The sequence below is a fragment of the Gopherus evgoodei genome, chromosome 10 (genome assembly GCF_007399415.2).
Source record: "Gopherus evgoodei ecotype Sinaloan lineage chromosome 10, rGopEvg1_v1.p, whole genome shotgun sequence".
NCBI lineage: Eukaryota > Metazoa > Chordata > Testudines > Testudinidae > Gopherus > Gopherus evgoodei.
In genome coordinates this window covers 82,414,620-82,442,483 of record NC_044331.1, presented here as the reverse complement: position 1 = coordinate 82,442,483, position 27,864 = coordinate 82,414,620, and the positions used below count along the sequence as shown (strand labels likewise).

General features: G+C 43.4%; 1 protein-coding gene across 11 annotated transcripts in view; it reads right to left on the bottom strand.

Annotated features, from left to right (window-relative positions):
- TSC2 (TSC complex subunit 2) overlaps positions 1 to 27,864 on the bottom strand; it is a 61,781-nt gene that overhangs the window by 19,284 nt on the left and 14,633 nt on the right. For 4 of the 11 annotated variants that reach the window (XR_004002474.1, XM_030579100.1, XM_030579092.1 and 1 more), the window contains 25 exons: positions 25,728 to 25,892; positions 25,049 to 25,135; positions 21,690 to 21,800; positions 20,467 to 20,611; positions 19,657 to 19,774; positions 18,409 to 18,457; positions 17,656 to 17,781; positions 17,282 to 17,355; positions 16,763 to 16,889; positions 15,071 to 15,214; positions 14,572 to 14,709; positions 13,913 to 14,016; positions 13,019 to 13,100; positions 11,856 to 12,011; positions 11,391 to 11,507; positions 10,299 to 10,421; positions 9,831 to 9,937; positions 7,008 to 7,161; positions 5,605 to 5,727; positions 4,662 to 4,796; positions 3,792 to 3,981; positions 3,232 to 3,325; positions 2,787 to 2,889; positions 2,464 to 2,558; positions 81 to 212 (listed from right to left, as the gene is read on the bottom strand). Coding sequence is in view for 10 of the 11 variants with exons in the window: in XM_030579100.1 (XP_030434960.1) it covers positions 81 to 212; positions 2,464 to 2,558; positions 2,787 to 2,889; positions 3,232 to 3,325; positions 3,792 to 3,981; positions 4,662 to 4,796; positions 5,605 to 5,727; positions 7,008 to 7,161; positions 9,831 to 9,937; positions 10,299 to 10,421; positions 11,391 to 11,507; positions 11,856 to 12,011; positions 13,019 to 13,100; positions 13,913 to 14,016; positions 14,572 to 14,709; positions 15,071 to 15,214; positions 16,763 to 16,889; positions 17,282 to 17,355; positions 17,656 to 17,781; positions 18,409 to 18,457; positions 19,657 to 19,774; positions 20,467 to 20,611; positions 21,690 to 21,800; positions 25,049 to 25,135; positions 25,728 to 25,892 (2,999 nt within the window). In the remaining variant the exon portion in view is untranslated. Of the gene's footprint in view, positions 1 to 80; positions 213 to 2,463; positions 2,559 to 2,786; positions 2,890 to 3,231; positions 3,326 to 3,791; positions 3,982 to 4,661; positions 4,797 to 5,604; positions 5,728 to 7,007; positions 7,162 to 9,830; positions 9,938 to 10,298; positions 10,422 to 11,390; positions 11,508 to 11,855; positions 12,012 to 13,018; positions 13,101 to 13,912; positions 14,017 to 14,571; positions 14,710 to 15,070; positions 15,215 to 16,762; positions 16,890 to 17,281; positions 17,356 to 17,655; positions 17,782 to 18,408; positions 18,458 to 19,656; positions 19,775 to 20,466; positions 20,612 to 21,689; positions 21,801 to 25,048; positions 25,136 to 25,727; positions 25,899 to 27,808; positions 27,850 to 27,864 lie in introns of those variants that run through there. The other 7 variants (XM_030579094.1, XM_030579097.1, XM_030579095.1 and 4 more) reach the window with 4 other exon arrangements.

Here is a 27,864-nt window from a genome sequence, read left to right as displayed (position 1 = left end):
CCCTGCCCCCACCCACCCTTGCAGCAAAGTTTCCAAGTGCAGATTTGCTCTTGGATTCTCCCCCTTTGAAGTGCCACTACCTGCGAACCACATGTTCTGACACACTGATGCTGCGGGATCGGAAGGCATCAACTGCAGAGGCTTCTTTCAGCTCTTTCACTGGAGGAGAGTTATTCAAGCCTTGCCTTGCATTTTTGGCTATTCTTAAACTACTAGGTGAAGAAGCACCAAGCCCCGAAAGAGGTGTAATTGCACAGGTCACAGGAAGGGAAGAAATCATTGTAGGGATGGAGGTTGAAAGGTCACAGGTCACAGGGTCAATATTGGGGAATCCCAGAGGGTGATGTAAAACAAAACAAAAAAAATGTCAAAAAGGAAAAATTAAAACATAAAACCAGGCAGAGTTGAAAGCATAAAAATCACTTTTGAAAACAAGATTTTAAAAAACACTACAAACAAATGAAATTAGTACAAATAAAAACTGATGTAAATGACAGTTGGAATGCTACACTGCATTGAGGAAGAGAAAATAGGTTTGCACTCAGATTTGGTATCAAGGTTTCTCCAATCTGAAGAGCTGGGCTTGTTTCAACTTCCATTGTGTTACTCTAACCAGGGGCTCTTCTGCAATATTATCACCGTTAAATAAGACTTGTATAGAGACTTTATCCTGAGATCTCAAAGTGCTTTTCATACATGAAGCCTCAAAATATCCATTTGAGACAGGCAAGTATCTTTGCTCTACCTGTCTGGAAACTGAGGCAGAGAGGTTAAGAGGCTTGCATAAGGTCTGAAAGTGAGCCAGTGATTAAGCTGGAAACAGAACCCAGGTGCCTAGACTAACCAGTAATAGTTTCTCTCAATTGAGACAAAACACAGTCATTTCAAGTGATCTCCTCCCTTGCTTGTGTGTAATTACAAGCACGAGGAATAAGGTTCTTTTCCCAAAAGGCTTTGGGACATTGGACACGAACGAAGCTTTCTAATTTGTCCTCTATAGTCAGACCCGTGGACCTGATCCTGAAAACCCTTACTCATAGAAACAGCATCACTGACTGGGACCTCTTCCATAAACAAGGGTCTGCAGAGGAGCACATGTTACTGTCCAATTACAGTTTGCATCCCCGAAGAGAATTTTGCAGAACTAGCTAGGTTAACAAGGGCAACAGCCTTTCAGACTTAGTAGTATTCCAACCCAATGAAATTAAGTAAGTTTTGGGAAAAAGACAGATTAACAAACTGCAAAATGAGAGATGATTGGCAAAGTGTCTATTCCAAATTTTAAAAATGAAACAAGAAAATGAAGGATTAGAGATTATTAACTTGCAAACACAAGACAGAGTTTACAGCTATGGCATTAAGGCGAGGATGGTGTTTCTTTGTTACAAGATCCTTATTATACTTTGCAATTAAAGGAGAGGCACTCTCCCCAGAGCATTTAAATGATACTATGGCCTCACTGCAGAAAAAAGCTGACGCAAGTTCAGTGAACCAAGTCAAAGAGGAGTCCAGTGGATAAGCTACCTTTGCAAAACACTGAGTGACTTCCAAACTACATCGTCCCTCTCTGCAGATGCTACTTCAAAATGTCAATGGCTGCTTCAAATAACAAGAATACTTGAATGGACTTCAACGTTCTACCTGAATTGATGTACTGATTTCAAAACACTTCTTCCTTGTGGGATCAATGGGTTAAGATACTTTACAGTGAGTTGCCTGTTAGCTACAAAGATTTTAAAAAGTAGTTGCCTGTTAGCTACAAAGATTTTAAAAAGTGGACACTACCGCCTCTCCTCTTGTGAAACTGAAATCTAGACTCTACTGCCCTATAGCAACTTTCCACGGCAGACTGGTTTGTCATTCTAGTTTTTTTTTCCTTTCAGAAAGGATCAGAGATCCAGCACTCTCTTCTTCACAGAATAACAGAGCAGCAATAGGTAAGATTCTGGATCTACCAGAATTTAGACTAGGCAAAAATAAAGAGGTGGCGCTCATAATCCACCCAACTACTCCAGTTTATACACATTGCTATTAAAATGATCCGCAATGAAAGAATTTAAGCATCCACTGTCAAACTATCATTAAGATGCAGAATTAACAAACCACTGAGATGAACAGAGCATGCACCCCTCTCACTATTTTTTCAGCCAGCACTATGTTGATTCACATTCAGCGGACAGAATTATTTTTAGAATGCAAGCTTACATTCTGCAGAAGTGGATGGGGGCAACCAGTGACGTCTTAGTACAAATACATACTATTAACCACCAGCTCGTTCTGACCTCACGTTTAACAACAACTTAGACTGCCTTAATGCAGAATATTTTGATTATCAGAAAGATTACACAGCATCTTTAAGGACACAGATAGTTCTCTTCAGAAAGCACAGGAAAGCATTTGGCATTTAAACAGCTCCTAATGAAGAGCTACCCATAGCCCCAACTGGAATGGAATACAATTTACCTTTTCGGCCTCTCGTTCAGACTTGTACTGCGAGCCCTGAAACTGTCCTTCTCAGGGGTGTCATCAAATGAGAGGAGGACGTTTGACCGCAAGCCCTGCCAATTTGGACACACAGATAACGGTTCAAACGGTTGGTATTTGCAGCCCACACACCATGAGCCAATCCTCAAGAGCTACATTTGATTTTGAAATTCTAACATATTAGTAAGTACAGGTGTTATTTTGATGTAAAATAGAATCTCTGTAAATTGACAGCAATAATGCCCACAGATTGCAGTTCTCAGAGCACCCTTTGTACTGCGAGATCCAGCCATCGCTGTTACCTTTGTAATGTAGGGAACAAAGTCTTTCCGGAAGGGCAGGCGACATCGGATGAACCACATAGCGATCACATGGTGTGCCAGGCACACGATGTACTGGTTAAATCTGAACAGGGGAAGATTTCAGTAGTTTAGCGGTGCAATCTGAACACATTTTCAGAAGAGATGCAGTTCAATACTAATATTAGAGGTGTGGGAGAGAATACTACTGTACATTCAAGGGGAAAAAGGAACTTGGAGTGCAATTAGCAACACACGCTACTTATCTTGAAGCTAAATCTGGCCCTCCCTGAGCAACAAGACCCATATATAAAGGTATCACAAACAACTATATTTTTCCTCTATAGATCTTAAAACACTTTACAAAGGTAAGTAAGTCTCATTTTCCCCAATTTACAGATGGGGAAAAGGAGAGAAAAACAACAACAAAAAAGATTCGTGAACTTACTTGGAGGGATTTGTGTATGGCAGAGAGATGGCAAAGACGCTCGCATACTGCTCAGCTGCAAAGTTCCTATAGAGGTGAGGCAGCCTGGCTAGAGCTGGAACAGTTCAATAAGAAAATCATTTGTGAAATCTGGATGAGAGCACTGTTACTGACTCAGAATTTAGTTGAAGCATCTGGCATTTTCTAAATCATTGGTACCAACAGGAAAGCTAATGTTACATTACGTTCTGTAAATATTATTTTGCAAGGCATAAGCTACAAGGAGGGAAAGATAGCCTCAGATTTTCCAATTCTCTGATGTTTTAACATGTAAAGCATGTTTCTTTTTTCTCAGTCTGCATGTGCATTAGGTTGAGCAGCTGGGTTACATGAGCAAGAGTAGACTAGATGTTAAGATTTTATGGCAGTTGCAGCACATTACAACTTGTTCTAGGGTTCAATGTATTTCTGGTATTTAACCTTAAACTAAACCAAGATGATGATACTCATGCTAAATAACACAGTTAGCCTTTTCAAAGCCACTGAAGAACATAAGAAACACAATTTCCACTGCAACTTACTTGAAAGAAATTCTAAGAGAGGTATCGCCATGTTTGCTGTAGCAGAAATGTGGGTTAACTTGACTATCAAGACTGGCAGTGCCTTTATGATGATGTCAGGCATCTCAACGCTGCATACTGATAAAGCCACAACGCACTGGTTTGCACAGCGATAAATTAAGCCATGTTCCAGGCAATAAACCATTTCACGCTAGAAGAACAGAACAGAATATGCTCGGTATAATACAATAAGACCAGGATCCATCTGCCACTAGCCTGCAACAAATCTCTAGCATTTCTACATACTAAAATGCTAGTTGTGTGTTGGTAATTGCATTGCTAGGGCCAGCAGCTAAAAGAACTTTTACCAGAAATACACTAGCAATTTGAGACTACAATCTCAAGAGGAAAAAAAAAAAAAAGTCACAGGTGTTTCTCCACTGCTGGACACATCTTGGCTCTAAATCTTAGACGAGATATTTGTCATCCTGAACTTTTTGAAATAATCAAGTTTAAGATTACAGTTTCTGACAGAATAAAAAAGGACAAAATGTTTAAGGCTTTTCTGCTCCCTTCTGATGGTTATCAGGGTCTTTCAGACCGGGAGAAAGAACCGAATGACTATGCAGGGGATGGCAACTGACTATACAAAGTGCTATTAAATACACAAAGCTCAGAATGTGAATAGAGTTTTACTAACTTCTCTCAGTAACAGTTACCCTATGTTACTTTTACTTACAGTGGGTACACTGTTTTCTGGCAGAACTGCCCTTTATATGTCCAGTGCAAATGCTTACAGGGCAACTGTACATTTAGTCTCCAAGTCGGAGAAAAAGGTGCACTGGAGACAGACTCAGACTTCACCTCCCGCAGCCCATCCCACTGCCATACCTGTTTAGCTTTGTCCAGGTAATTATGGTAAGAAATCAATGCAGTCAACACTGGAACCACAGCCAGGTGCAAGTCATTGCGGGAGAACCCGTCGGGAGTGCCATGCAACCTCTCAGCTGTCTTTTTGTCTGTAAGCTAATCAGTTACACACTGGGCTTGAGTACTTTTCATTTCACGTGCCTTTTCAATTCAGGTCTTTTGAGTCACATTTTCGTAGTACAAGAGCAGTATAGGGTTCCATTATGAAACAGTATTAGCTTTCAGGTCCCAGAGCTCAATCATATATGTACTAGGATCTGGATGCTGCAGTTGGAGCATAATCTTCACAGTAAAACTATGAAATAAATCCCTTAGCTAACTTTGCACAGTTTTAGTGTTGGGGGATGGATTTGCAGGAGCAGGGCCAGTGCAACCCATTAGGTGACCTAGGGCGCTGACATTTGGGGGGCAGCGACTGCAGCAACCAAACATCCAGTCACTGTGGTCGTCGGCGGTGTTTTGGGGGCAGGACCGTCTGCCGCCTCTGTTGGGGGTGCCATTTTGGGGGCAGGACCTTCTGCTGCCTATGGCGCCAAAAAGGCTGCTGGCGCTCCTGTGCAGGAGACCATTATATACATCTAAAACCCCAAAGCCTTACATGCAGGTCAGTTTGTTTGGGTTTAGGCCCAAGTGTCCTCAAAACTCACTCAGTGTATGGATACCCTTTTATAACTATAGTCTTTAGTAATTGAAGCATATGGACAGTTAAACATCTAAAGGAATTTAATTATCCCTAACCCAAAGTTTTAAGCTAAAGGAAAGGGGTCAAGTTTTGGTGAGGGGGAGGAGGGACAGATTAATCCCAAAAATATAGGGTATAAAATAAGGAAGCCTCAAGGCAAATACATTTCTATTAGAAGTAAATTGTGGTGTCTAGACCCCAGGAGGACACACTGGTTATTACCATGGAGCAGAGTGCAGAGCACAGCTGGTCAAGCTTGCAAGGGGAGGTTAAAAACAGCACTTTGTAGCGGAGAGACTCCGGTAACTTGTTGAGAACCAGTTTCAACACCTTCCAGTCTGTCTCCTGGAAAGAAGGGGAGAGAGTTTAGTTAGGAACAAAATAACTTTCCATGGGAAGCTTTGCATGATGTATATGTTAAATTTGAAAATAAAGCCCATCAAGTGTCAAAAATGATTTGTTGTTTACTTCTGTAATCCCTTGTTTCTCCAACCCTGTTAGTTAGTAAAGATCCTGCTTTTATTTGATGCATGGGTTGCTTCCAGGGTTCCACCCAAATGCATCCTCTAGCTCAGATGTAGCATGGACATTTTGATACCATAAAACGGACTGATCTCCAAACAGATGGTGAAAACAAGCAGAAAGAGTCCGACCCGGGCCTTTTCTACATGTGCTTCCTCCATCCGCCAAAACAAAAAAAGCAATTCTACCATTCAAGACAACTCCTGGACCCAAAAAATGAATAAAATGCTGTCCAGAACCAACATTAATGCACTTCATTATTTCCTTTCCATATTCAAATATCTAATGGTGAACAGTCTGTCAACTTAAGTTGAACTTCTAATTTTGGGGTTTTTTATTATTAGTTTTAAATCCTCTTTGAGAAACAGGGTGATATTTTTCCTATTGGCTTTTGGTCTCTGTTAAATGAAAAAAAAAATTCACTCTTATTTCCTGTGAAGCAGAATCCAGTGTCGGTCTGCTAGGTTTAGGAAGGGTTTTACTTGTGGTCCTCCTGGTGGCTGAAGAGTTGTAGGATCACACACAAACAATTTTCGGATGGAAAGGTCTGGATTTCAAGAAGCTATTTAGATACCGCCGGCTGGTGTTGGGTATTCTGGATAACACTGATTGCTACATAATTTTAAAACACAGGCCAGTGACATTTTAGGTTTAAATATAATTATGTTCTTTTAAGAAAAATAAAAGCACAACAGTGTATTAATTGGCTATACTGTGAAATGGTGGGTAAGTCTCACAAATTATACTTTTGAGAAAAGATTCAAAAAAGCATCCCATCAGACAAGTTTTAAAGCCCTCTGAGTAAATAGATTAGGCTCAGCACTACATATGCAGTTTAACTGGCCACCACAAGTGGATGAGTTAAAAGCTCTATTCCTGCTTCTTAGTGTAATGAGTGTCATGATCTTCCACAAGAAATATCAATTTTAAAAAAAATTCAATGGGAGTTTTTTGGGCATAAAGGGGATAAAAAGCTGACATTTTGGAACATTTCAGCATCAACATTCCAAACCACTTGAGTTTTAGACACGTTTCTGATGTCCTTCTTATCAGTACTCAGAGTTCCAAATGTGCGCACAGAACTCCACTATTCATCAACGTACTTGCTTCAAACACTGCAGAAGGACTCGGAAGAGCAATGAGTAGGGCAAGTAGCCCATCCGAAGAGTGGCATTCTGGGAGGAAACACTGGGGCTTCCTGATGGAGGTGAGAGGGTCCCAGCAGGCTTTTTTTCAGATACCCTTTTCTCTGGTTCTCTACGACATGGAAATACAAACCAGGTCAGTGTTTCAGTAGCCATTACCAGACACGAAAGATGAGAAATGCATATGCAAAGCAATAGATTTCAGGGAAGCGACCAAGCCAACTAGTCAGAAACATGCATCGCTTTATCATCTACAACAAAGGCTGCTTCTCCAAGTTCCTTTTCAGAGATCTTTCTGTTAAGAGGGTTAAGTTAAAGAGTCAGTTACTACCAGACTAGGCTGTGCAACGTGAAGTAGCAACATTTCTACAGATCACTGTACTGCATCTTAGGGTATGTCTACACTACGGGATAATTCCGATTTTACATAAACCGGTTTTATAAAACAGATTGTATAAAGTCGAGTGCATGTGGCCACACTAAGCACATTAATTCGGCGGTGTGCGTCCATGGTCCGAGGCTAGCGTCGATTTCCGGAGCGTTGCAGTGTGAGTAGCTATTCCGTAGCTATCCCATAGTTCCCGCAGTCTCCCCCGCCCCTTAGAATTCTGGGTTAAGAGCCCAGTGGCTGATGGGACAAAAATCATTGTCGCGAGTGGTTCTGGGTAAATGTCGTCAGTCATTCCTTCCTCCGGGAAAGCAACGGCAGACAATCATTTCGCACCCTTTTTCCCTGGATTGCCCTGGCAGACGCCATAGCACAGCAACCATGGAGCCCGTTCAACCTTTTTTTTTCTTTTTTTACAGTCACCGTATGTGTACTGGATGCCGCGGACAGAGGCGATACTCCAGTGCTACACAGCAGCGTTCATTTGCTTTTGCATGATAGCAGAGATGATTACCAGTCGTTCTGTACCGTCTGCTGCCATTGTAAATTGGCAATGAGATGACGGTTATCTGTCCTTCTGTGCTGTCTGCTGCTATCATGGGTGCCCCTGGCTGAGATCGGCCGGGGGCGCAAAAGCAAAACTGGGAATGACTCCCCGAGTCAATCCCTCCTTCATGATTTCTAAAAATAGAGTCAGTCCTGCCTAGAATATGGGGCAAGTGTTCTATAGAACCAGTGTATCAGAGAGCACAGCTGCTCCGTGTCAGATCCCGCAGAAATGATGAGCTACATGCCATTCACGGCATGAGCAACAACCCCACTCATTGCTTCCCTACTCCTCCAACCTTCCTGGGCTACCGTGGCAGTGTCCCCCCTCATTTGTGTAATGAAGTTATAAAGAATGCAGGAACAACAAACAGTGACTTGTTAGTGAGATAAAATGAGGGGGAGGCAGCATCCCGCTGCTATGATAGACCAGGCAGAACAGAATCTTTTCTTTACACAGGAAAGGGAGGGGGCTGATGGAGCTCAGCCCCCAGTTGCTATGATGAGGACAATTACCAGCTGTTCTGTCCCATCTACTGGGAATGACCAGGAATCATTCCTATTTTTACCCAGGCGCCCCTGAGGCCAGCCAGGGGTATTCAGCAGTTATCAAGCACGGGTGATGGTGACGACAGATAGCAGTCATATTGTACCGTCTGCCACCAGGGAGGGGAGAAGAGCGGATACTGCTCTTCACTGCTCCAGCATCGCGTCTACCACCAGCATTAAGTAGACATAGGGTGACAATGAAAAAAGTCAAGAAACGATTTCTTTCCCTTTTCTTTCACGTGGGGGGGAGGGAGTAAATTGACGAGCTATACTCTGAACTACACTGGACAATGTGTTTGAACCTACAGGGATTGGGAGCTCAGCCAAGAATGCAAATACTTTTCGGAGACTGCTGGGGACTGTGGGATAGCTGGAGTCCTCAGTACTCCCTCCCTCCCTCCATGAGCGTCCATTTGAGTCTCTGGCTTCCCGTTACGCTTGTCATGCAGCACTGTGTAGCCTGTAGATTTTTTTTTCAAACACTTTGGCATTTCGTCTTCTGTAATGGAGCTCTGATAGAACGGATTTGTTTCCCCATATAGCGATCAGATCCAGTATCTCCCGTACGGTCCATGCTGGAGCTCTTTTTGGATTTGGGACTGCATTGCCACCCGTGCTATCAGAGCTCCATGCTGGGCAAACAGGAAATGAAATTCAAAATTTTGCGGGGCTTTTCCTGTTTACCTGGCCACTGCATCCGAGTTCAGATTGCTGTCCAGAGCGGTCACAGTGGTGCACTGTGGGATACCGCCTAGAGGCCAATACCGTCAATTTGCGGCCACACTAACCCTAATCCAATATAGTAATACCGATTTTAGCGCTACTCCTCTCGTCGGGAAGGAATACAGAAACCGATGTAAAGAGCCCTTTATATTGATATAAAGGGCCTCGTAGTGTGGACAGGTACAGCGTTAAATCAGTTTAACGCTGTTAAAATCGGTTTAAACGCATAGCGTAGACCAGGCCTTAGTGTAAAACCAGATTTCTCAGTCTCCTGGCAGGAAATTGCAAACAAGGGATTTGTAATCTTTTGCAGAGTAGCTACATAAATCGCAAGTCTCCAGTACATAGAACTCTGAGGCTCCTGAGAGCTCTGCATGCCAAGGATTTACAGGACTGGTTCTGAAGTTATTTACTAGAGGGAACTCCCACCCCAACAATAACTATGAATGTGGTCTGATAACTGCTGACCAGAATTCGGGAGATGAGAAGAGTTGTATAGAGACTGTGACAGACTATTAATACACACGTGAGAATCTCAAGGTTTCAGAGGTACTACAATGCAATGAGAAACATACACCAAGTCACAGAGGCAGTAGGGGCTAAATCTCACTGCTCCATCCTTGTTGGTCAGGCCAAGGCGGTGGAGGGAGTCCGCTCGAAGCATCAGCAGAAAGTCAAATGCCTGCAAGAGAGAAGATTTCTCACTGCATTCTGGAATGACTCAAAACCTCTGCTGATGGACTATTTCCCCAGCTTCTCACCACCCAATCTGCTGTCGTTCCTGGCCAGCAAGAAGATTTGCTCTGCATTGGGGCTCATTCTGTAGGGGCTTCCACTCCCTGAACTCAAATTTTATGGAATTTATGAACACAGTGCCATCAGCTAACTAAAATTTTACTCCAGCACCGATTGTTTTACAGCTACAGAAGCATGCTGCAGAGTACACAGTAATAACTTCCTACAAATGCCCCATCTTCTACCCAGCTAAAGCATTTGTTCTGCCCCTCCTTCTATCACAGTGTTAGGAGAGAGACTATCCATACCTGCAACCTGATGCTGCTAGCAATCGGGAGGCAGTACACATTCTTATAGTGGAGCTCGATGTGATTAATAAGCATTTCATACACCCGAGTGGCATGGCTGGCAGGCAGGCTGTACAGCTTTGTCTACAGAGGCATAGAACAACAGTCAACACACACCCTGAAGGTTTACTTGTTAACAGAGTAGCCCATCTTTGGTCAATCAGCATCAAATTTACAAAGAAAGGCAATGTAAACTGTTCTTGAGGCCAACACGAACAGATGAGGCCTCAGAGGATCCTGGGGATCACACACACAAAATCCCTAAACAGATTGATCTTCCCGCTTTTAAGAGAGCACAGCATGTGTGCATTATGGATACCAACATGTCTATGAAAACTGTTAGAGTGCAAGTTTGACCTTTAATTTATGAATTACCCGATAAAGACAGCACTATACTCCACTGACGCTGCTAGTAGCATCAATAAACAAAGGGCAGGGCAAGCTTTGAAACAGCCTGGGAAAGTGGTGTTTGGATCTTGACAGACTAAAGTCACGTAAGTTGTTTTTGTAAAATTTCCACCATCTTGAATGGTGAGTGTCTGGGAATACAAGAGATCTGGGTAGTTTTTGCCCAAGGTAGCAACTGAATTAGTGAGATTTCTGGTGAGAAATTTCAGCCACATTAGAACTCTTCTAATTTTTGATCTAATCTAGACCCAGAAAGTCACAGGTGTGGGTTTGGATCTGGGGATCTGAATTTCTTTGGGGTTAGGATTCATAAAGATTCAGATTTGAGAATGCAGTTCTGGCTCCTTTCTAACTAGACCCTAGAAACATATCACCAAAACACTTACATTTATGACATGCTGGCTGTTAGTAGCTAAAGATTTAATAATTAATACATCGTATGCAAGGTATCCAGTCAAGAACTGAACTAATCCAATCATGGCTAAAATATTCCCTATTCTGTTAGTTTAAAGAGTGGGACAAGTGACTTAGTCTATGAAGTTACAGAAGAGAAAGAATTTGTTATTGGGTATTGACTGGCCAGTAAATAAAGCCCTAGAGACTACTGTTTTAAGGGAGGAATTTTTAAACACTCCACAGTTTTACCTGGAGAATTACCAGGAGGCCTAGAACAGCTGTCTTCACATCCTCTAAAGCAGCAGAATGAGATAGAAAGTCTCTCTCCTCCAGATCAACAGGAGCCCAAAGAGAACGTGCAGCCACCTTTTAAAAACAAAAGGAGAAATGTCCTTTAAAACCCACATCGGGCACAATGAGACGCCGAATTAATTCCATGCCAACAGGTCAGAAAGGCACAAAATAAATGGTTCCACTGAAAGTCTCTTAATATCGTAGATTATCTTGGATGTGCATTAGCAGAGCTGGTTCCAAAGCACCTTTTTGGTTTCCATTAGAGCTCTGGTTTCCCCCCAAAACCAGGAGTCCTACACCACCCCCTAGGATCATATAGATAATTAACTCTTCACCTTCCTTGGTCTCCAGTAAAGCGATTGGATAAGAGATGGAGACAAAGTTATTGGAAGTATCACTGCTGAGCAAACAAAGCCTCACCTTTTCTATGATATCAAGCAAGCTGTTAAAGTGATGCGTGTTGCAGCCCTCAGCCAGGTCCACCAATAGCTGAGTGGCCAGTTTCCGGACTTGGTGGTCTTTATCTTCTGGAATATGTGCCAGCTGTGAGATCACCACCACGTTAATCAGCTCCTCCTGTAATAGGACAGACTGTACAGCAAAATGTCTCCCAGCTCACTCGTATTTGTGAGTTAACACAAACGCATATCCACGATCAAAGAATCATGAGGTCATACTAGCTTTAGTCTTCATTACCTAGTTGTTTAGTCTGCTGGATTTTTTTCCTCCAGCCTATTTAAATATCTTTCTAGGTCATCTCTTCAAACATTTAGACTATTGTTGAACTTGGACTCGGCAGCTTAGGTCTTTATCAATCTGACAAAGGTTCTGTAGCTCAACTTCAGCAGACCTCATTCACATGGGATTCACAGGCCTTGTTTTTTGGAGAGGTAGGAAACGAAGAGGTAGCAGCCAGTTTAATAGAACTTGGAGGAATCTGAGCAGTGCCTCTCCCACTTTCCTTATATCAGACACACTGAGCAGACTTTCCTTTGAGTTAACAAACAAATCAAGCAGAGTTCACTGGGCTCTGCTCTATCACAGCACCTGCCATCTTGGATTTCAATTAAAATGGAAACATTGAGTCGAGTCAATCCACTCATGTCAGATAATATCTTGACCTCATCTTAGTACAAACGAAACTTTGTCTTTACCCAAACCAGATTAAATCTCCCATTCCGAACACTAAAAAATATATTTTTCTGTAAAATGAATGGAAGTGACAACCTCTTTGGGAAACCTTAGGACAGGGAAAGAAGGTATCCACAAGATGCACAAGGTGAAAATTAAAAAAAGCACATTGTCAAAATAGATCTGCTAATATCAACTCTCATTACACATACATCATACTGACAATAGACTTAAACGCAACTATGGACCACATTTAATATGCAAGTCCTTTCAATCACACTGCAGAGAAACCTAATTACAGGGTCCTACATTTTCAGAACCGTTGGACTGACTCTTTAGAACTGCAGAAACTAAGTCTGAAGAACACACACGATTAAACAGAAAAACATTTCCACCACCCATTCCAGATCTCCAATTCAAACACCCCAACTAAATATCAATAAAATACAAACCTCATAAAACTGTCTGTTAATGCTCAGGACAAAAGACAAGACATCCAGAACTTTAATCCGAACTGCACTACGACATTCATTCCTAAAAGGGAAAAAACAAACCCAAAATGGACAAAAGAGTTAGGGGGAGGACAGAGATCATGTTGTGACAAAATCCCTTTTTTCTGGGTTAAAAACATTACAAGCAAAGGCCACGTGAACCTTCAGTGAATGTTCTCTGCATATGAAGTTGCAACACCAAGCAGACAAGGTGCTATCATCAAGAAAAACCTGGAGGCTGTCTACAAAAACAAGACTTCCTGTTGTAGCACATGAGCAGCCGTACCCATCTCCAAAACTTAAGAGTCAACCAGGGAGAGCATGTGTGAATGGGTGAGAGAGACTGTGCCACAACTTCAGAACCACATACACAGGGGTGAAGTGGTCTTTATCTTAATTTTTTAAAAGGAGCCAAAAGCTCTGTAGATATGAGGGGATCATTCTACAATAAGAAAGCATGTTCTGGGGAGCTGCCATTGCAGAACCCCATACTACAGGATATTGTCAAATCGGAAGCATTCCTGATATTTAGAAGGTAGGGTTGTAGTTCTGATACCAAGGAAGATACCACGCAATGGAGCACAGGATAGTTAATTAGAGAGGTGAAGCAGCCAACAGCCACCCTCCACTTCGTTAAACGAAGAAGGATGATAAAGAAGCCTCAGTTGAACATTTTTGTTCTGTTAATTGGATAAAAAGGAAATCCTGCATTCTGGAATCACCCCCATATTTCAGCAGCCATTACTAACATTAAAGAGATCCAGAGAGTAAGCTTGTTTTTAAAACAGACAGTTCATTAAACAGACTGCACACACATTGAAACAACCTTTTCTTTTTAAAGCTGCGGTTTCCTACCTGAAGAACCTCTCCATTAACACCTTCAGGTTATGAATCCAGCCATCCTTGGCAGGGTGAATAGACTGAGCTTTGTACGTTATTAAGTTTAGTAGAGAAGATTCCTTAAAAAAAAGAAAAAGAAAAAGAAAAAGTAAGAATAGTTCAGTGCTTACCTACAGTGCATGCATCTCCCTTCCTCTCCCTCCAAGAACAGGCCTCAAGGGGCTGTGAAGTCTTCACTGTAGCTTTATAACATGGGCTATTTTATAACTCTCGCCGCCCTTGGTTGTATGGGATAAAAATCTAATATTGATGTGAGCAATAAGAGGAAGGATGGTCTTGTAGGCACTCAGATTGGGATTCTGGAGTTCTGGGTTTAATTCCTGGCTCTGCCAGACTTCCTATGTGACTTTGGGCAAATCATTTACTATCCCTGTACCTCAGCTCCCCATCAGTAAAATAAGAATATTCAATGTTTCCTGTGGGTGTCTTGTGCAATCTGGGACAGGGACTGTTCCTTAATATGCATTCATGCAATGCCTCCCAAAATGGACCCCATGTTTTGGGTGGGGCCTCTAGACACTACTATAGAACAGAGAAACGTTTCCAGGAGGTTTAAAAGGGGGAAAAAAACCACAATAAGCCGTATTGACTTGTGATGGGAGAGAAGGTCTTACAGGTCTCTGATCAGCACATCTCTCCACCAGCTCAAAGAATCTCTCCTCAGACCCATGGAATTCATTTTGGTCACAGAGTTCTTCTACTGTAGTCAACAGAGCATGCACAATGGACTTCAAATCCTGGTTCTCTATACTCTGAAACACAGACAAGGCCACTCTAAATGGTTTCTTTTTTAGTTACGAAGTATGTCACAATTGAAATAAGAGTGTTGGCTGAGAAATACTAGTCAGAAGTTAGGCCAGACCCACACTCAATAGTCTTCCCTTCCAACACCAAATACCCCGCCACCTCCATGACAAGCGCAGCTCCACTGATGGGGGAGCCCCAGAGTCAGACATCAAGTCTATAGACTGTGGCAGGGTACACGCTACCCCCCATCCAAAGCAGAAGCTGTAGAGTGCTTTTCAGTATTAAAAAATAAGACCATTTTATAAACCAAAATACTTCCTACAAGATGTTTTTATAACGTATATCAAGATTTGACTCAATACCTACCTGTAGCTGCTGGAGTAATCGCTCAATGATATCCAGAAGAATATCCCAAGTGACAGCCTGCAGCTCCTTCCCATACTTCTTGATTAATCTGGTTATGGACAGGACTATTTCATACGATACAACTGCATTGGGACAAGTCATGGCCTGGAATACAAGTTCCTGAGGTCAGTCAATGATCTGTAACCTTCTTAAACTGAACTACATCCTACATATTAAGAAGTTTAGCTGAAGGGCTCAATCCTTTCATCAATCTACCTACTGCCTCTCAGGGAGATGGTTTAACGATGGGGACAGAAACCCTTCAGTTGCTGTAGTAAGTGTCTACATTGAAGTGCTACAGTGACAACTGCAGCGCGGCCACTGTAGTGTTTCAAGGATAGAAAAGCTCGAAGTCTGAGGCTACAGCTGCAAAAGCCAATCAAAAGATGGCCATTTTATAAGCATAATAATGTATTCTCAACAGGTGCAAGTCAGATGTTAAAATGCACCCCTGGTTCCACATGAACAGCAGGTTGGAGACAGTACTACCAGCTCCACATGACACGACATACACCCCTCACTGGAATACGTAGTTCAGTTTAGAACATGGTAACTCTTGTAGCTTGGCTGAAAGGTCCCCAAACACTGAAAAGACGGTAGGATTTTGTAATGAGACAACTCAATCTGGTCACTCCTACCAAGCCCATTATAGGAAACTTCTAATATTGTTTCAGAGACTCTCTGGCCTAACGCATAATCTACAGATCAAACATACAGCATGGGCAGCCAATAAGGGAACTTCAACACCATTCCCCTTGCTGTGGTTAAAATCCATTACAAAAATAGCCCCGCCATCTCCCAAAGTACAGAAGAGGGCACGAAAGGTGGCAGGCTGCTTCCAATTTAATATCATACCAAGGGCTTAGTAAGTGCCCTGGTAGAGGAGAAGTGATCACAGTACAGCTTCCAGCATGAACACTCAGCCAGTCAAATGCGTCAGCCTTCTCTCACATAGCTGCAGTTTTCATTAACAGGCACTTCGGCCAACAAGCTCATAAATCTTAATCCTTCCCTCAGGGTGTCTCTCCATTTAAAAAATCCTGGCACTAATATTAAAAAAAAAAAAAAGGGCCACACTTCACTTTTCATTCATGCTGACTTTGTCCCCTCTCCCTACATTTGTATGCTGTAGACTAACCTGCTTGCAGCAGGCATAGGATTTTTTTTGCTATATAAACCATCTAGAAAGTTGTTTGTGGTACCTCAGTGTCTCCAGTCCTCTGCCTGTGCAAACAGTTCACTCTGCTGAGGACTGAAACGCTTTAGGTACAAACCACACTATGGGGTAACTGGGTGAAATTAATGGCCTGTGTTAAATCAAGTCAAGCTTGATGTTTAAACGGTCCCTTCTGACCTTAAACTCTAAAGAACTATGAAAAATTCAAGAACTGCTACGTGGATCAGTAAAATATTCCCAAACAAAGCATCAGTTTAAGCTTGAAATAGCTATTGTCTCCTTGTTTCATGTGTTCCCCCATATGTCTCTATCCAGCTGTTGGCTTTTGTCTTATAATTAGATTGGAAGTTCTTTGAGGCAGAAACTGTCTTGTTGTTCTGAGTTTGCACAGCACCTAGCACAGCATGGTGCTGGTCCACGACTGAGGCTCCTAGGCACTATCACAAGATAAAAGTTCCTCCCAAGTATCACTGTACCTTGAGAAATGAGGGCAGCACTGATGTAGGTGAGTTCTTGAGAGAATACAGTCTGTGTGCACCCCAAAGAGCCATTCCGACAAAGAACACTGCTCCTCTCAGTAATGCTGCATCCATCATGTAGGCTCTAAGACAGGGTGCAGAAGGTAAGTCAAGTTTTTAGATCATACTATAGCAGCAGGTTTAGTTTTAGAGTACAAGACTCACGCAAAGGGAAAAGAACAATACTCAGTACTTCTAAATCAGAGCATCTTAAGGGACTTTAAAACCATGAAGACTAACCATTTAGGCACTGTTCTCATTTTATTAATGGGAAAACATAGGTACAGAAATGTTAATTAACTTGTCCAAAATCACAAAGCAGTCATTATTTCTAACCATTACATCACACTTGAAATTTTGGGTCTGCTCCTGCTCCCATTAGAATCAGCACATCTTTTATTTCAGTCAAAGCAATACTGAGGGGTTTTTTTTTGTTTTTTTTTTTAAACAACTATTTAATAGCATGATATTCCATACCTGTCTTCCATGATGCGGCACATGTTGTATATAGCACTGTGCCCCAAATGGGTTCCCAAGAGATTGCGCATAAGCTAAAAAGCAAGTATGAGAGGATTTTCAGAGAAGGTTTTAGTAGGTCATTATACAGCTTCAGGGTCCCATCAGTCAAGAGAGATTACATTTGCAATTAAATAATGGATAGTGTGGCATTTAATAAACTAGAGAAGTGTGGTATATGCTCCAATCTCCTCTCAAAGAACTATTATAATCATAATAAAGGTAACTGGAGTCTAGATTTTTAACATACTAATATTCAGAACAATATTGCTTTAATGAGACAAAACTGTGCATGGTACAGGAACTCATGTCAAGGGAAACGAAAGGATTCTGACCTTCCAGCATGGCTCACAAAGCTCCTTAACGTTGATGGTGCGGCACAAGGTGATGATAAATACTGGGAGGCTCTCCGAGGGCAGGCAGTTGTAGCAAACCACAGCATCTAGGACCTGCAGGGAGACCTTTGTGGGGGTGAAAAGCACAATGGTTACTCACTTCTCCCTTGACCTAGCATTGAAATACAGCAGGTTAAACTCTGTTCTCACTTACGGCCACAAAACTCCTCAGAAATCAATAGGGATACACCAGGTGTTCATCAGTTCAGAATGTAAACCAAATCATGACAAGGACGGTTAAAGCAGTGAAGGAAATCCCTTAGCAAGATCAACTTGGTTCCTTTGTCCCACGGTTTTATGACTAAATTAATAACTTAGTAGCTGTACAGTGCTTTACATGACCCCAAAGTGCTTTCCAGAGTTAGTTAATCCTCACAATGTTGTACTGTCCTCATTTTACAGGTGGTGAAACTTGAGTAAGAGAGGGATAAGTGACTTGTCCAGTTGGGACTGCGACCCACGATATCCTGGTTCCCACCTCTATGCTCAGACATGTAAGTCATAATGCCTCTCTCCACCCAACATCCAACAATATAGTAAGCTCCACACTTCGCTACAGCAGCTTTCCTTGAAGGAAGAAAATCCTTGGGAGCCCTAGAGAGTTTTGGCCTAGCTACTCAAAAGTGGCCTGATCTGTAATGGATAGAGTTCTGCAGAATGTAATCGATATTAGAAGAGGCTCCAATTACTGACCTCTATGTCAACCGATGATGATGTCTGAATGCACAATAGGCAGATCATACTGTTGGAGGAAAACGTAGTTAAATATGTTTATTTTAATCAAATTTAACAAATGACCAAAAAAAATTATCCAAAATTAACACAATTAGATTAGTGTAGAAGTTTGCCCTGTTGCTTTCCTGACTGTGGCTCAGTTGATAATACTTCTGGAGATATGCTTAGTGTCACCAGCCCTTTTCTGAATAGTTTGCAGCTGCACTTAAGCTACATCTCACCACTATTACTATTCATTAAATACGGTTGGGTACAGGGTCCCAAGTATGTAAACCTAGTGAAGAGAATATTGCCAAGTTCATCTCCTACACAAACTGGGGATTGAGCACTATGTAATTTAACCCAGGTTTACAGATCAGAATATTATAAGAGTTGGTGTATTTCACTATACTGTCTAAGGGCTCACGGATAGATCTTCAAAAGTGCTCAGTACCAACAAGTAGAATCAGATTTTGGGAGTGGCTGGGAGCTGAGCTCTTTTGACAAACTGGCCTGCGAAAGAGAGTTCTACTCTGAAAAGTGAGCAAACATGATATTGAGAGACTCCACATTTGTTTTTCATTGGTTCCATATCAGTTTGGTTGATTTACACAAATAGGCTTCTAAACTGTCACCCATGCATCTTCAGTTCTGAATTTAAGAAAGCAAGATGTGTTCCTTCAGGTTTAAGCATCACTGAGCTATGACGACTAAGCCAGCCAAGTTCTACCTTCACATACACCCATGCATCCCGCCATCTTCAGTGCAGGTATAATTCTGGGCAGAATTTGGCCCTGCAACTGGAATCTATTGAACTCCTCTGCTGACAGGCACATAATCCAGAAACAGGATCATTCTCCCATAGCTCTTTAGAGCCAAAACAGCTCTGAATAGCAAAAGAATACATTTGCCAGAAGTCAGCTCTGACAACCATGTACATTCTGAAATAAAAGCACCTTGGTGCCATTTTTAATCACTTTTCTGACCACAGCCACACTAATACTATTTCAACAGATACCTTTTCCACCCCTTTCCCCCCACAATGCACACTTGCAGAGGCTAGCTGGGTCACGTGTCACCCAACTGGTCAGTCTGTGTATACAATACAGAGATTTGCATGTGCAAATAGATACACTTGAAGGTCTGTTGAAAATTTAGACCACTGAATTTATCCACAAACACTGCCCAGCAATTTAGAAACAATAAGTGTTAATAGTTTAACCTTACTGGACCATATCAGCAACATAATCTTCCAGGTAACAGCTGTTGAACTTGACCAGGTTCACTAGAACTAGAAGGAATTCTGAAGACAACCCGACATCCATCCACTGCAGGACAAACTCAGCTAAAGGAGAAGGAAATAGTGGTGGTACAACATTGTTTCAATCCAAAAGCGCTGCAAATTCCCTTCTGGCCCTACTTGCTGAAAAAAAGATCTATCTTTTGATGTATTTCCAGCTACATAAACTGCTCCCTAGAAGACAATAATAAAGAGTGCGGGTCGATTGACCAAGGCTGCTATTTGATCTATCACACACTTCTTAGCTGTTGCTTACAACTGACTTACTCTCATATCCCTTATCTTGCTATAAACTGCCACATGGATTGAATTCATATTTTTATGAATTTGCTAAGTTTGCAAAAAAAAAAAAACAATGTCAGATGGGTTGTATTAAGTTTGCCACAAGACGGCAACAACAGAAAACCCTCCAAAAATAAACAGGCAACAGTTTAAAATTAAGAGAGCTCCCCAAACTCACAGATGCAGAACATCCACAGGTTCGTCACTGCTATAAAATTGTTTATCACATCGGCATGGAAGAATTTGTACCCTAAGACTTTACACAATAATATAGAATAGTACATAATTTTTATTCCCTACAGAGAAGCCATGGAATTTTATTTTAAAAAGGTAAAACCAGCATAATGAAGCTTTTTTCAGCACGATTTTAAAATAACAGCATTGCAGCTTTTGGACAATCCTATGTCAGAATCTGAAAACAACAGCAACCCTCAGCATTTACATGCAACACCTACCCAATTCTTCCTCCAGGTGAGTTATGGATCTTCCATTATCCGTGAGAGCCTTGAACACTGCAAGCCGTTCATGAAGATCTTCGTTAGAAGGATAATCCTTGATAACCTTAAAGAAATGTGCTCTGAGGATCCCTAGTCTCTCACCCTGAAAGGAGGAAGAATTACAGTGAGAGACACAATAGCAACTGAAAACTAGACTTATTACAGATCATGATTAGGAAACTATAAGAATGTTCTTCACACTTGTCATAAACAGATAGCTAAGGGTTAACGTCTCTCTCACCTGGAAAGAAGTAATCTGAACCACCTGACCAGAGGACCAATCAGGAAACAGTATGTACTCACAACTGGGAAACAGAAGATTAGAAAGCAGGAAATAGAAAAACTTCTCATCGGAGAGAGCATACAGGCAGAAGACAAAGAACTCAGACACAAAATTCCCTCCACCCAGAGTTGAAAAAAATCCTGTTTCCTGATTGGTCCTCTGGTCAGGTGGTTCAGATTACTTCTTTCCAGGTGAAAGAGATGTTAACCCTTAGCTATCTGTTTATGACAACACTTTAAAAGCAAACTTTTCCCCCCTTGGGCTGTGTTAGTGTCTACTGAAAATCTTGCCATGGTCTGCTGGGAAGGCAGTCAGTTCCCCTTAGCCTCTTACAGACATTTATCAAGCTGTCACCACTGACCCAAGACAGCTTTTCCAACATTCAGCAGGTCCAGAACCCCAGAGATGCGGAAAGTGGGCCAAGTAGCAACAGCCAGACCACTAATTCCAGGACTTGAAAAGGAAATGCTACAGACAGCACTGCTCAGTGTAGTAGCTTGAGGATTCATAATGAGCTTAACTTGATCAGACTGAAGAAAAAGACTCATGTACAGAATTTGCCTCGATGCTTGGCATACCTGCCATAGCATGGATGCTGCAGGTCAGGATTTAGGTGCTTGACACAGCTGTCTAGATTATACAGTAACTGCTGCATTGTGCTTGAATTCAGCCACTGCAATCACTCCCCCTTTTCAGGAGTACAGAATTCCTCCCAAATTAAAAGAGAAAAAGGTTAAACTGAAAGTCAAGAGAATTAATCAAACTGAACGCTAGGCTTTTCCTGTTCACTGCGCTGGACTAAGATAAAGAACAAGAAGAATTTAAATGGCAGGGAGGCAGCCAGCCAGTGCTATTCATCTTGCTCCAGCAAGCCCTATTTGGAAGGGGGAGGCTTTACCTGTCCTTGAATGATGGCCTTCAGCAGGTGAAGCACAGCATGCCTGGCTTCTGCTGGTAGCTCTGGCTGCAGCATATCAGCTACCACTTTCCATATTGCTTCCACCGCATGCTGTAAGTGGACACAGAAAGCAACAGCACAATTTATTAGATAGCACAATTTATTAGATAGCTATCATTAGCAGGGTTAAGCTTATTCTAGGGTCTGCCCCCTACGATGCAGTCACTTCTTGAATTGGGGCAAGTTACACTGAGGCCTGGTCTACGCTACACGTTTAAACCGATTTTAGTCGCGTTAAACCGATTTAACCCTGCACCCGTCCACACAACGAGGCCCTTTATATCGATATAAAGGGCTCTTAAAACTGATTCTATACTCCTCCCCGATGAGGGGAGTAGCGCTGAAATTGGTATTACCATATTGGATTAGGGTTAGTGTGGCCGCAAATCGACGGTATTGGCCTCCGGGCGGTATCCCACAGTGCACCACTGTGACCGCTCTGGAAAGCGATCTGAACTTGGATGCACTGACCAGGTAGACAGGAAAAGCCCCGCAAAATTTTGATTTTCATTTCCTGTTTGCCCAGCGTGGAGCTCTGATCAGTACAGGTGGCGATGCAGTCCCAAATCCAAAAAGAGCTCCAGCATGGACCGTACGAGAGATATTGGATCTGATCGCTGTATAGGGAGATAAATCTGTTCTATCAGAGCTCCGTTACAGAAGATGAAATGCCAATGCATTTGAAAAAAATCTCCAGGCTATGATACAGAGTCCACAGCACAGTGCTGTGTGACAAGCGTAACAGAAAGGCAAAGAATCAAATGGATGCTCATGGAGGAAGGGAGGGGGGGGACTGAGGTCTCCAGCTATCCCACAGTCTCCGAAAAGTATTTGCATTCTCGGCTGAGCTCCCAATGCCTGTAGGGTCAAACACATTGTCCGGGGTGGTTCAAGGTATCTCTCGTCAATTTACCCCCCTCCCCCTCATGAAAGAAAAGGGAAAAAAATCGTTTCTTGACTTTTTTCAATGTCACCGTATGTCTACTGCATGCTGCTGGTAGACACGGTGCTGCGGCACTGAACAGCAGCATCCTCTCCCCTCCCTTCCCCGATGGCAGACGGTACAGTGCAGAAGGACTGGTAGCCGTCCTTGTCATCATCCCGTGAGTGCTCCTGGCTGGCCTCAGGTGAAGTCGGCCGGGGGCACCTGGGTAAAAACAGGAATGACTCCCGATCATTCCCGGCAGATGGTACAAAATGGCTGGTAACTGTCCTCATTATAGCAACTGGGGGCTGAACTCCATCAGCCCCCATCCACCCTTTCATGTCTAAAGAAAAGATTCTATACTGCCTGGACTATCATAGCAGCGGCATGCTGGGCTCCTCTCCTCCGCACAGCTTAATGTCCTGCCTGGACTATCATAGCAGCTGGAGGCTGCCTCCCTCTCATTTTATCTCACTAAAAAGTCAGTGTTTCTTATTCCTGCATTCTTTATTACTTCATCACACAAATGGGGGGACCCTGCAACGGTAGCCCAGGAGGGTGTGGGAGGAGGGAAGCAACAGGTGGGGTTGTTGCAGGGGTACCCCCTAGAATGGCATGCAGCTCATCATTTCTGTGGGATCTGACACGGAGCGGCTGTGCTCTCTGATACACTGGTTCTATAGTACACTTGCCCCTTATTCTAAGCAGGACTGACTATTTTTAGATACAACATAAAGGAGGGAATGACCCCCTGGGGTCCCCATTTTTGTCTTTGCGCCCCCGGCCGACCTCAGCGAAGGTCAGCCAGGAGCACCCATGACAGCAGCAGACGGTACAGAATGACTGATAACTGTCATCTCATCGCCAATTTACAATGGCACAGCAGACGGTACAGAATGACTGGTAACCCTCTCTGCTATCTTGCAAAGGCAAACGAATGCTGCTGGGTAGCGCTGCCGTACCGCCTCTGTCAGCGGCATCCAGTACACATACGGTGACAGTGACAAAAGACAAAACGGGCTCCATGGTTGCCATGCTATGGCGTCTGCCAGGGCAATCCAGGGGAAAAGGGCACAAAATGATTGTCTGCTGTTGCTTTCACAGAGGAAGGAATGAGGGACGACATTTACCCAGAATCACCCGCGACACTGTTTTTGCACTATCATGCATTGAGATCTCAACCCAGAATTCCAATGGGCAGGGGAGACTGCGAGAACTATGGGATACCTACGGGACAGCTACCCACAGTGCAACTCTCCAGAAATTGACGCTCCCCTTGGTACATGGACGCACACCACCGAATTATTGTGCTTTGTGCGGTCGCGTGCACTTGACTTTATACAATCTGTTTTACAAAACCGGTTTGTGTAAAATCGGAATAATCCTGTAGTGTAGACGTACCCAGAGAAAAGTTAACAAGATTCATGACTCCTAGCTTCCTAATGCCCTCCTCCCTGAGTGCTACTTCTACTCACCTCTCTTATAGCCAGAGTGGAATTTGTGAGCCACATCTGCCCAGCAAATGTGGGCCTACACATAAACAAATTGACTGGACTGGCTTTATTCATATCATTAGCTATTTCCATGCAAGTCTCTGTGTGGATGCTTTTGCTTTGAGTTTAACCAACATGACAATCTGATATAAAGAGCAACTAATGCAGAAACTTGCACAGAAATAATTAAGAGCATGAATTAAAGGGGATTTAAATTTATTTCAGGGCCTGTTTGTTCGTAGAGCAACTCCAGCTCAGAGGAAACTAGTGGACACTTCCCAGCAGGACTGTAAAAGCTACTAATAAGGTTAGGTCAAGAGCAGAGTTTCACCACCCTACAACAGGTGTAATAACTTTGGTGTCTTCTTTTAAGCACCTCTTAAACTACTTGTCCTGGAAAGCCTCTCTCTGTTTTGCTTTGGAGTGTGAGCTCTTTGTCATACAGTTTATGTTTCCACTGTCAAATCAGACTAATACTAATTCACAGATTCTAAAGCCAGAAGGGACCATTGTAATCAACTCATCTAACCTCCTTCATAATACAGGCCATAGAAGTTATTTGAAATAATTTGGGGTTGAACTACAGCCTGTCTTTTAGAATAAGATCGAATTTTGATTTAATAATTGCCAGTGATGGAGAATCCTCCATTGCCTCTATTAAAATTGTTCCAACGGTCTTTTCCGCAGGGATCATTAATTTCTTATAGGTTTGTGCAGCACAATAACAATGCAAGATATAACTTTCTGGATTACAACAATTATAACATTGTTAAGGTAGGCCAAATTACCGAAGCGTCTTGTGACAAGAGAAGTCAAAGGCTGTTGCTTACATCTTACCTCAGTCCTCCTAACATTTACCCTACACCTGACAGCAAACATACCTCTTCAAATTTTTTGGTTTTTGCTACTTCACAGATTTGACTAATCGCTCGTATCCGGTTATTTAATCCACACTCTATGCTCAATTCCTGAAAAGAAGAATGGAAATAATTAAGATAACCCAGGCTCTGCCTTTCTTCATGAGAAACATCCCTCTCCATCTCTCTCAAAATGACCAATTGGATCATTATAAAATATGCTCCACATTGTCTAAAAGATATTTTAGAGCCTAACAATTAGTCGCCCTCACAGAGATGCACTCGAAGCTGTAACCAACATCAGCAGGTTAAAGCTCACATAGAATGATGACAGAATGAGGGGGAAATGGAAAGTGTGCTCTAATTTAGCTTAATATAATTGCACTTTACACTGACAAAGTGCCTTTCAGCCAGGCATCTCAAACTACCCAGACATGTTAACTAATTAAGACTTGGCAATGCTATGAGGTACGTAACCTTACCCCCATTTTATCTATGATTGACCTGAGCGACAGGTAGGATAAGTGAATTGCCCTAGGTCACAAAAGGAGTCAGTGGCAAAGCTGGAAATAAGACTCAGGAGTCCCGTTTCTCTGTCTCCAGCTTTAACCACCAAATCACCCCCTCCTCCATTTTTGTGCTCATCGCCCATTCATCTCAGCTCATACTCTAAACTCAGTCCTCAAACCTTATGATAATTTACCTTGAGTATTTCCGCAGTGATGATAAACTCTGTTTGCTTGCCCTCTGATGATTTGGAACTAGGCCGGGATGGTCCCAGACCTAAGAGGCTCTTAAACTTCTCCTTTAACCCAGGATCCTTGTTTTGCTGCTTCGCCATGGTTGACAAGAAAGCACCAAGAGGCCCCTGCATGCATAAAACAGTTCTATATAGAGAACAGTAGACAGAACCTATGAATTAGCAAACGCTGGAATCATTTCACTTTTCAATGGGATATTTAGACACAGCTCTACTGTCGAAAGTCTTTGCAAACAGGCCAAGGAGTGAACTCCCTTCAGATCAGGGAAGAGAGATACTGGCAGGTGCAATGCTGCCAGGTATGTGAGACGTTTGTGCCACTGTAACCATTGCTGGAACACGTCCTGGAGCCAGCTAGGGACTTCCTCGTCTCTTTCCCAGAGAGCTGTATTGCAATAAAGCAGCACCAAATGCCTGACATGTCAATTTTAAAACTGCTGAATTGTTTTATTTTATAGGGACTTAAGGTGTTTTGCTCCCAGGCTAAAAATCTTGTATAGTCATCTCAGAGCAAATTTTGAAAGTGGCTATAAATAAAAAAAGGAGTCATCATCACAAAAGTGTTAAACTAATTAAATATTATATCACTCCAACTACAGGGGGGTTGGAGGGAAACAAGGAGGAGAGGGCAAGGAGGGATAGCTCAGTGGTTTAAGCATTGGCCTGCTAAACCCAGGGTTGTGAGTTCAATCCTTAAGGGGGCCACTCAGGGATCTGGTGCAAAAATTGGTCCTGCTAGTGAAGGCAGGGGGCTGGACTCGATAACCTTTCAAGGTCCCTTCCAGTTCTAGGAAATAGGTATGTCTCCAATTATATATATATATATATATTAAAAAAAAAAAAAGAAAGATAGGTCAATCTCAACCAAAAACAGCCAAGGCCTTCAGATGCCATTTCTCTCACACCACCACAAAACAGGCTCCCATTAGACCAAATACAGCTTCAGTGGCTGCTACAGGAATACCACAAGTGCTGAACAAATATACTCTTCATCGCATATGCCTCCTTTCTGTGAGAAAGAGGGTCCCGACTCCACAATGGGCCTGCTGTCCCCTCAGTACTGGGAACAAGTTAATCCCCAACATCCACCACATGTATTTTGTGCAGGATCCCTTTATAAGTCCCTCAAAGCCCCAATATCTCACATATCTAGGTGGGGTTCCCTGTACAGGTCCCACTCTCCTTCCCCACCACTGCACATATCCCAGCTCCCTAGAGGGACAGGCCCCTTCCATAACCCTCTCCCACATAATCCCCCATCCTGTCTCCACCAGAATTGTCCCCTTCATGTCCACTCCCTAGGACCCACATAGCCCAGCTCTCATGGGAAGGCCACTGCATAACCCCCTCCAACCCCTAATATCCCAGCTACTCACAGGGGATCCTTGGACAATTTCCCCCAGAAAACCCTCACCGCCTCCACGGGCTGGCCCTGTATGATCCCCAAGTACCCACACGCCAGCTGCTCACGGGGGGGGAGGGGGTTCCCCCATAACAAACCCCACCCCCCTACCCCAGCTTCCCAGGGGACACCCCTTTATACCCCCCCTGCACCCAGCCCCCAGCCCACATAACCCCCCAAGCCCCGTCTCCGCCAGCCCCACAACAAACCCCACCCCCCACCCCAGCTTCCCAGGGGACACCCCTTTATGCCCCCCGTGCACCCAGCCCATCTGGGGGTGACCCCACATAACCCCCCAAGCCCCGTCTCCGCCAGCCCCACAACAAACCCCACCCCCCACCCCAGCTTCCCAGGGGACACCCCTTTATACCCCCCGTGCACCTAGCCCACATAACCCCCCAAGCCCCGTCTCCGCCAGCCCCACAACAAACCCCACCCCCCAGCTTCCCAGGGGACACCCCTTTATACCCCCCGTGCACCCAGCCCCCATAACCCCCCAAGCCCCGTCTCCGCCAGCCCCACAGCAATACCCCACACCGCCCGCCCGCCCGCCCCAGCCCTCGGGGGGGAGGAGACCCCCCACCCCGGGCCCTACCCGCAGCCGGGCCCCAGGAACACTCACCCCTCCGGCCAGCAGGCCCAGCCCCCTCACCCCCGCACACTGCTCCCCGCCCACTC